The sequence below is a fragment of the Corvus brachyrhynchos genome, unplaced genomic scaffold (genome assembly GCF_000691975.1).
Source record: "Corvus brachyrhynchos isolate BGI_N302 unplaced genomic scaffold, ASM69197v1 scaffold479, whole genome shotgun sequence".
NCBI lineage: Eukaryota > Metazoa > Chordata > Aves > Passeriformes > Corvidae > Corvus > Corvus brachyrhynchos.
In genome coordinates, this window is record NW_008240089.1 from 742878 (window position 1) to 751670 (window position 8793).

Below are 8793 nucleotides of genomic sequence, written 5' to 3' on the forward strand. Positions count from 1 at the left end.
ATTCCTGCGGTCAGAGAGAGATCCTGGCTTCCACTAACCTGCTGGTCTGGTGGAGGGATGTTGAAGCACTGCTCTGTCTTACCCTGGTCAGGTGGAGGCTTTCTTGTGGTGTCATCGCAGCCCTCACTGAGCTCTGAGCCAGACCCACACCCCACAGACAGTGCCCACAGGAGTCCAGCTCCAGGGCTGCTTGGATGCTGCGTCCACTTTATTTATATCCAGGTATTTTGGAGCCTGATGGGACACTGCTGGTGGCACTGGGCACTGGAAGAGGGCAGGGAAGTGTTGATCAGAGTAGAGGAAGTTTCCAAATCCAGTATTTAAGGCATCAAATCTTGTTAATTCAACAACAGTTTTCGAGATGCTGGTTCCAGCCTCCAGCTCTTCCTGAGTTCCTGTAGTTGGCAGCTCTGGTATCCTCCAGCCTCGTTTTATCCCTTTTTCCTGCCATGTTACCAAAGGTTGAAACTCCTCCTTAGAGACAGAGAGGAAGCCAAGCTCTGCAGGTGCACGAGATGTGTGTTGCCATGTTTTTGCACTGAAATAAAGGAATGTATCAAGCCTTGCTCCGCGGCCCTTCCCAGCTCCCGTGGCCTCAGGGAGACGCTGTCCTGAGGCTGCTCCCCCTGGGCTCCACTCCTTCCATAAAGTTCCTGGAACATACCTCAGTGTGGTGGGGCATGAAATCAAAGCCATTTAGCAGATCTTAGTCAGTGTAGCTTCCTAAACTTGACCAGACCCACTGTAAGGGCTAGCAGTGGTATCCAGAGGGGTGTTCCCAGGGAAGGAGGCTGCCCCACGTCCTTCCAGGCCGAGGTGGAGGTACTGTTGTCCTCAGTGTGTGCTCACAGCAGTCGGAGTGTTTCAGCCACTCCACTCTGCTCCTCTGGCAGTGCTGTTGTGTTGTGATGCTGTTGTGAGTCCCAGTGGTGGTTCCCTCTCATTTTGTGTATGATCTTGTGAATTTATTTGTTCCTCCCTTCCCTCTGCCAGTCCTAGTGACAGCAGCACACAGTAACTTATATTTCAGAGTAAATGATGTAAACCTGATTGTGTCTGTGTCCAGAACTATATTGATGAATAAATATCTGGTTTAATTGCACATTCAATGGATTCAATAAAAAGCACAACTCCTTGTGATGACCTGGGTGCCATCTGTGTCTGGTGCTGGTGTGTGTGAGGAGCAGAGCTGCTCCTGGGCTGCTGCTGCCACAGGGGTGCTCAGTGTGTGCCTGAGCATGGATGGGTTGAATTTACCCCAGCCTGGATAGCTGGCCCCTCTTACTCTTAAAGAAGTTGGTGAGAGGACTCTGGTCCAGCCCCTTCTGGAGCTTTGTGGGCCCTGCAGTGCTGAGGAGGCCCCACGTGTGTCTGTGTGTGGGCATCCCACACCTGGGGAAGGCTGGAAAACCAGGGTGGGCTGCTGGGTGTGCCATCCCACCCATTCCAACCTCTGTTCTAAGATCTCCATCCAAGATATTTCCTGCAGGTGGCACAAGGGAAGGGCAGCACCTTCCCACCGCCTGTGTGCTCTCCATGGCTCCTCCTGGCAGAGTGGCTGTAAACGGATAATAAATGCACAATATTGCTTTCAATGTAAGGGCCAAACTCTTCACCCCCTTCCTTGCCCTGTTTCATCTTGAACCTTCCAGAAACGTGTCCCTGAAATACAGTTGTTGGCCAGAGACAGATTTGAAAGGGTTTTGATGGGGGCACAGTGTGGGGTCAGGAAGGTTTGGGGCAGGTGGGCAGACAGGGAGAGCTTCACCCCGGAGCTGTGAAGCCCAGAGCCCTCCGTGGGTCAGGTTCTCTGGTTAGTTGTCAGTGGTGGTGGCACCAGCAGAGACACCCTGTCCGTGCACATGGATCCGTGGGATGGCTTTGCATGTAAATTGGGGATCAGGGCAAGAACCCTGAGTGACTTTGTATTTTATTTTGCCCTTCAGACAGGCATATTTGAGGCCAGTGCAGTGGAAAATCGTGTGCACATAAAAGCATTGCTAATGTGAGGGAGATGCTGCAGAAACACGCTGAGAATTATTCATGGACAGGAGAAGAGGTTTTTATATGAGAAAATTTGGGCCTTGGTCTGTCCAAAGCACTGGAAGGTGATGCAGTGGCAGCCTGTGAGTGCCTGTGGGCAGTGTACCAAGCCTAAAGCCTGCTCTGATCCATTGCTTAATTTGATCTTCTCACCCTCCACAGCTCCCTGACAGGAGGGGGCAGCCGGGGGGGTCGGGCTCTGCTGCCAGGGAACAGGGACAGGAGGAGAGGGAACGGCCTCAGGCTGGGCCAGGGGAGGTTTAGGTTGGGGAATAGGGAAATTTCTTCATGGAAAAGTTGTCCAGCCCTGGCACAGCTGCCCAGGGCAGGGGTGGAGTCCCCATCCCTGGAGGGGTTTAAGAGCCGTGTGGATGTGGCACCTGGGGACAGGGGCCAGTGGTGGCCTCGGCAGTGCCGGGAATGGTTGGACTCGATGAACTTAAAGGTCTTTTCACGCCCCAAGGGTTCCATGATTCTGTGCTGAATCTCAGTTGTGCACACTGTGCTCTGGCACTCCCTCAATCAAAATCTCAGCATTCAGCTGTAAAATATCTTCTTTTTGCCATCACTGTCTTGATTCCTGTAACAGATATCCCTGCCCATGCCCGGGGGTTGGAACTATGTGATCCTTAAGGTCCTTTCCAACCCAAACCATTCCAGGATTCCATGATTCCATGGCTGTCCCTGTCCATAAACAGCTGGATCATGGCCTCTGTAGACGTTCAGCAGCACCCTCAGAGCCAAACCACACAAGCTGGCAAGTGCATATTTTTGAATTTTTACCTTTTCTTTAATGATGTACCACAAAAAATGGAAGTTGAAATATATTTTTCTCCAAATATATATATTTATATAATATATAATCTTAGTTAACTCAAGTATATACATTGTATAATAAATAATGCTTATAAAAAGAGAAATTTTCTGAATATAAAATAAAAAAAAATCGACCTCTACAACTTTATACAAAACTTTGGATACAGCAGATTGATGGAAAAAGATCTTCCCATTCAGTGCTAGAATACCTGGCTACAGTAAAATAATTACAAGGCAATAAATGTTCTATTTAATATTAAATACCTTTTCTTGATTAAAAAACAAACAAACAAAGAAGGGATTTTGTTTAAAGTCGGGTTCTGGGAGTCTTTCCAGACACGGGGTTTAATACATACTTTAAATAGATGCATATCAGAGGACGGCGTGGCTCCGGCCGGGGGAGGCTTTTGGAGCTCTCTGGGATTTCAATTTTCGGGAGCAAGGAGGGTCTGGAGCTCGTCCTGATGCTCTGCCCGGGAGGGCCCCGGGGTTCTGCTCTCACTGAGGGCCCTCCCGTGCTCCCTGCGAGGGGTCTCACCCCTTTATTGCTCTGTGCAGCTCCAGGGGCTGCTCATTCCCTGGGGAAAGGAGTGAGTGGAGCAGCAGCCACAGCCCGAGTGGCCACGGTTCCCTGGAATTCACTGACTGGGGTGTGTTTGAAGGGGGCTGTTGGTCCTGCAGCCCACCAGGACAGGGGGAGTATTTATTTTTTAATTTCACGGGTCAGTAGTCCTGGACAAGGTAAAACCCAGGGAGAGGGGATGTGCTCAGGGAGGCCTGGGGAGCAGGTGGGGGACAAGCACTGGTTCTGCTGCTCTGGGATGGGCTGTGGGATGTGGGGGGGGCCCAAATCCCTGCTCATGGCATGGAGCCTCCGTGCTTGGGGGGACTTCCTGAATGATTGCTGCCAGCTCAGTAAACCCCATGGGAGGGGAAGGGCCTGCCTGGGGTTGTGCTGTGGGACCACAACTGTCTGGTGGGAGGGAGGCTGGGACAGAGATTTCCGCTCTCCCTGGAATCTCTGACATTCAGAGCTGGTGCAGCAGCTCACCTGGCAGGTAACCCATCCCCAGAGAGATCCCTGAGCTCCCTCTGGGGTGTAAAGTCCTGTTAGGGAATGCTTAGTCAATAGGTACTGCCCTGATCCTTCAAGTCCTCTCCTGGGCAGCCGCACAGTGAGGAGGTGGCTGGGGCGATGCTGTGTCCCCTGTAAGAGGTGGCAGCAGTGCCCTGTGCCCTGCTCTTGTCCTGGGCCAGGGCCAGAGGGTCAGCTCTGGGCTCTGGCATTATAGGAGATGTGGGGCTGTGGGGAGCAGAGAGGGAGGGGGAAGGAGAGCCCACCCGTGGGCTCTGTTCGTGTGCCCAGGCAGGTTTGATTCTCCAGCATCACCTCGGAGCAGGAAGGAGGGAGCTGGGCTGGCGTGGGGGCTCCTTTCCTCTCCCCACCACATCTGCTGAGAGCAGGACAGCAGCAGCTGGGGGAGCCCGTGTTTGCCCAGCTTTCACTCTGAAAAATCCATTTCCACCTGACCCTCTGTGCTGGTGCCCGCAGGGGCTGGACCTGTGGTGCAGGACAGAGCTGGGAGCTCGGGGGGCTGCTGTGGCAGCGGCTCTGCCTCGTGTGGCTGTGCCTCGCTGGGACTTTGCTGTCCCTGGTCTCTGCTGTCACCTGGGCAGCCTGTCCTGTCCCTGCTCTCCCTGTCCTGTCCCTGCTATGCGTGTAGGACCCATGCCCGAGGGATCAGCAGTCACACCTTGCGTGGGTGAGGTGCCCAGAGCCTTCCCCGTGCCCTGGGTGTGGCTGCGTGCCCTGGCCGGGGCCATCAGGAGTTTTGTGCCGTCCTCTGCACTGTGAGGCCGCGTGTGGGGCTGACCACGGGGCTGCTGGACCCCTGGGCCCTGCTCTGGAGCCACCTCCACCAGTGCAGACCCACCTGTGCTTACTTGCAGGTGTGGACGTCGTAGACCCGCGTGCACTCCTGGCAGCTGACGTAGCAGCACCAGTGGAAGATGCAGTGACACTTCTCCTTGCGTTTCTCAGTCCGGGTGTTGTGGCCTCGCCCGCAGCACAGGAGGTCGCAGCCGTCGATGCCGTGGGAGGTGACGTTGCACGTTCTGTCCCTCGTCCCAAAGGAGCCCGTCTCCGGGTTGGGCTCACAGAAATTGGGGGAGTTCTCGTAGTAGACCAGGTCCCGCTCTGTGGGCGGCTTGAAAAGCGCGTACTTGGCCCTGAGAGTTTCTACCCAGCCCCGGGACTCCCGGTGCTTTTCCACCACCATCTCCGAGGCGCTGTCGTATTTATCCTTCAGGTAGTCCCCGATGGCCCGGAAATCGGGCTGGGCCCACCAGCAGGTCTTGACCTCGCAGCTCCCCGAGAGCCCGTGGCACTTGCACTTGAGGTGCATGTGATCCAGGATGGTCTGTGCGGGGAAAACAGGGAGTCAGCAGGGTGGAACTCAGTGTTTGCTTTCCATCACCTGCCTGGGCCACCCAGGTTTAAATCAAAGCTCAGGCTGGGAAGCCTCACCTTGAGTTTTGGGGGTAGTTTTAAATTATATTAAAAATACTATTAATTAATATTAAAATAATTTTGAAAGGTAATATTAAAAAGGCATGAAGCCATTAGAGAGTGTCCAAAGGAGGCTGCAAGGATGGGGAAAGGTCTGGAGGGGTCTTATGAGGGCACTTGGTTTGTTCAGCTGGAGAAGAGACTGAGGTCAGACCTCATTGAGGTCTTCAGCATCCTCATGAGGGGCACCAGAGGGTACCAATCTCTTCACTCTCATGACCAGTGACAGGACCCAGGGAATGGCTGGAGCTGTGTCAGGGGAGGTTTAGGCTGGATCTCAAGGAAAGGTTCTTTCCCCAGAGGGTGCTGGACACTGCCCAGGCTCCCCAGGGAATGGTCCCGGCCCCGAGGCTGCCAGAGCTGCAGGAGCGCTGGGACAGCGCTGCCAGGGGTGCCCAGGGTGGGGTTGTTGGGGTCTCTGTGCAGGGCCAGGGGCTGGACTTGATGAGTCTGATGGGTCCCTTCCAGCTCAGCCTGTTTTATGGTTCTGTGATTCTGTGAGCATGGGCCGGTTGGAGATGCTGAGGAGCTTTAATGATCTCCAGACAGAGACATCACACTAGAAAAGCACGGCTGAGGTGGGCAGCTGCTCTGATCATCTACCCCATCTAATCCAATCCAGTCTAATCTAATCCAATCCAGCCCAATCCAGTCCAATCTATTCTAATCCAGTCTAATGTAATCCCAAGGTTTGGTCCTTTTGTGGGGGTCCTTCCTGTGCTGTGTGTGGACAGTCAGAGCCCAGAGGAGCCGAGGGCTGGAGATGTCTCTGAGCCCTGTGGAGGGAGACAGATCCCTGTCCTCTCCTTGCTAATGACCCTTCATTTATGTCCCAAGCCCAACAGTTTGTACTAAAAAGTGTGGGAATTTGGGAATCTACACACAGAACTCTTCACCAAAATCTCCTTTGTGCGGAGCAAAATAATCAGATTTTGAATAAAGTCTGGAGTTTGGTGGGGGTTTTTTGTACTGGAAGCTGCCAGGTTTCTCTCCTTCCACCTCTACCTGCTGTGGTGTGGAAAACCTGTCTCAGTGTTTGCTTCGGGCACTGCTGGAAAGGTCGCACTGGGTTTGCAAATGACCCAGGGCAGGCAGAGGCCCAGATACCTGCTGACTGCAGGAATGGAATGGAATGGAATGGAATGGAATGGAATGGAATATTCCAGTTGGACGGGGCTGCAACTATCATCCACTCCAAGGAATCACAGGGTGGGATAATGTTATAGCAGGGAACATGCAGGAAGGAGGCACTGGGAGGAAAGTCCTCTTCATCCGGTGTTGACCTGGGCTGGGTTCTGTGCCCAGGCTTGGAAGGTGCTCAGGGTGCCCAGAGCAGCTGTGGCTGCCCCTGGATCGCTGGCAGTGTCCAAGGCCAGGTTGGATGGGGCTTGGAGCAGCCTGGGACAGTGGGAGGTGTCCCTGCCCATGGCAGGGGGTGGCACTGGATGGGCTTTAAGGTCCCTCCAACCCAAACCATTCAGGAATTCTGTTTGCACTGGAATTAAGGGGTGTTTCAGCTCTTCTTAACCCCACCTGTTCATTTGGAGGGAGAGGAAATGCCGTGCCCTGGAAAATAATCCTAGAAAGCCCCAGCCTGGGAGTTCCTGTGGTCCTGCTCCATCAGGAGGAGCCGCACTGGGCCATCTATGCAGGACTGGACACTCAGCCTGTCCCCACTGGACACTCACCGTCCGGCCGGCCTCGTTGTTGTGCCTGTTCATGGCCGAGCGCGCGTCCGGCCGGTTCTCCCGCGCGTCTGCGAATTCCCGGGACACCAGAACCCCGAAGTCGGCGTCCTCGCTGCACCCCCCCCATTTCCAGCCGTCCCCCGGGGGTCCCTTGTGGTGGGAGTCACAGCCACAGATGGTGGAGGTGCCCTCGGCGCAGGAGCGGGTGACAGCGAAGGCCACCCCGGCCGAGGCGATGGCGTGGACGAAGGCGGATTCTCGTGTGGCTGTGGAGACACCGAGCCCAGGGGTCACTGGTCAGTGCAACACTGGTGTTTTCCTTCCCAACCCCCCCCAGCAGCACCTAAACCTCACTGAAAAGCAAGAAGTTATTTTAGTAATTTGTTAATGAAGGTTTCCTGGAGCGGGAGTTGCCGACATCGCCCTTGGGTGGAAGGAGGTGGGGCAGGGGGGAGACTCCAGCTCTGGGGGTCACACGTGCAGCATTTCCCAAACACAGGATCCAGGATTTGACCCAGCATGGGTGCTCAGGGGTGAACATGGCATCAGCAGGAGCTTGAGGGGCCTCAGGAGAGAGTTACTGGAGTAATTCCTGGCCTGGGAACACAGAGAGGGGCTCCATGCCAGGGGTTAGAGGGGGAGAAGCTCAGTGGCCTGGGGAGAGGTTCCAGGTGATGCAGGACACACTGTGGGAGAACAGGCCTTTGACCCTTGGCCTCGGGGGCTGTGCTGACCCACGCTCTCCCAAGCACAGTCGCTGTCTCAGAACCCTGGGGTCTCCCTGGGGACACCTTTTGGCTCAGAGCTCTGCACAAGTGCAGCTCCCTGGGCAGTGGCACCGGGGCGCTTCAGCCCGGCTGTAAGGATGGAGATTTTAGGTCTCTAAATCCAGAGCAGATGTTGGAGTCAATCCAACCTCGTGCTGATGTGCAGGAGACTGGCAGGGGCTGGAGGCCGGAGCTCAGGGCTGTGGTGCCTGGGCTGGAGGGTTCCAGCTGCCTCGTGGGTGTAGCGTGATCGGATCATCAGGACAATTGTCAGTGAATGTGGGATGAAGCCAGGAATTTCTGCTGAGAAAATCACCTTGGAGCCAGTCCCCTCCTTCCAGAGCAGGAGCCATTAACTATCTCAGCTGTCCCCTGCAGCCCTGCCCTGCTCTCGCCTCGTGTCCCGGGACAGCAGGTCCCTCTCCCCAGCCTCAGTCTCTCTGCAGAGCTGGGTCTGGCTCCCAAAAGCCAGGCTTTCCAAGCTGAGCTGATGTCAGCCCGTGCAGGCGCTCAGGGGAGGTGGCTGTGGGTGGGTGCCAGCTGCGGGAATGTGCCCGGGGAACTCCCAAGTGGGATCCCCGACCACGGCTGCTCAGTCCTGGCTGTGCCGGCAGCACCCCGCTGAGGTTCGCATCTCCTTTCAGTTCAAACTCTTCCCTCCTTGCCCTTCCCATCTCCTATGAGCCAGCAGGGATCCACTCTCTACCTACCGAGCTTTTCCTTGGGGATCTTTCACCAGCTGTTTTTACTGGGAGCACTGCGGGCTGCGGGCACCGGTTGAAGGTCCCGGCTCGCAGTGAGGTGTTCCAGCCTGACAAAGGCTCTTTGGGTGGCCCGTGATCCAAAGCAGATCAGATTAGAGGAGCCAGCGAGCCCTCCTGGCCCCAGCCCAGGACAGCCCGGGGACAGG

The 8793-nt window shown here is 55.3% G+C and overlaps 1 protein-coding gene across 1 annotated transcript in view; it reads right to left on the reverse strand.

Annotated features, from left to right (window-relative positions):
• Positions 1-4147: 4147 nt before the first annotated feature.
• The window catches only part of WNT3 (Wnt family member 3), a 43422-nt gene continuing 38776 nt past the window's right edge, over positions 4148-8793 (reverse strand). The window contains exons 3-4 of the mRNA XM_008641656.2: positions 7117-7382; positions 4148-5279 (exon numbers count right to left, since the gene is read on the reverse strand). Coding sequence (XP_008639878.1) covers positions 4800-5279; positions 7117-7382 — 746 coding nt within the window. The 3' untranslated portion in view covers positions 4148-4799. The remainder of the gene's footprint in view (positions 5280-7116; positions 7383-8793) is intronic.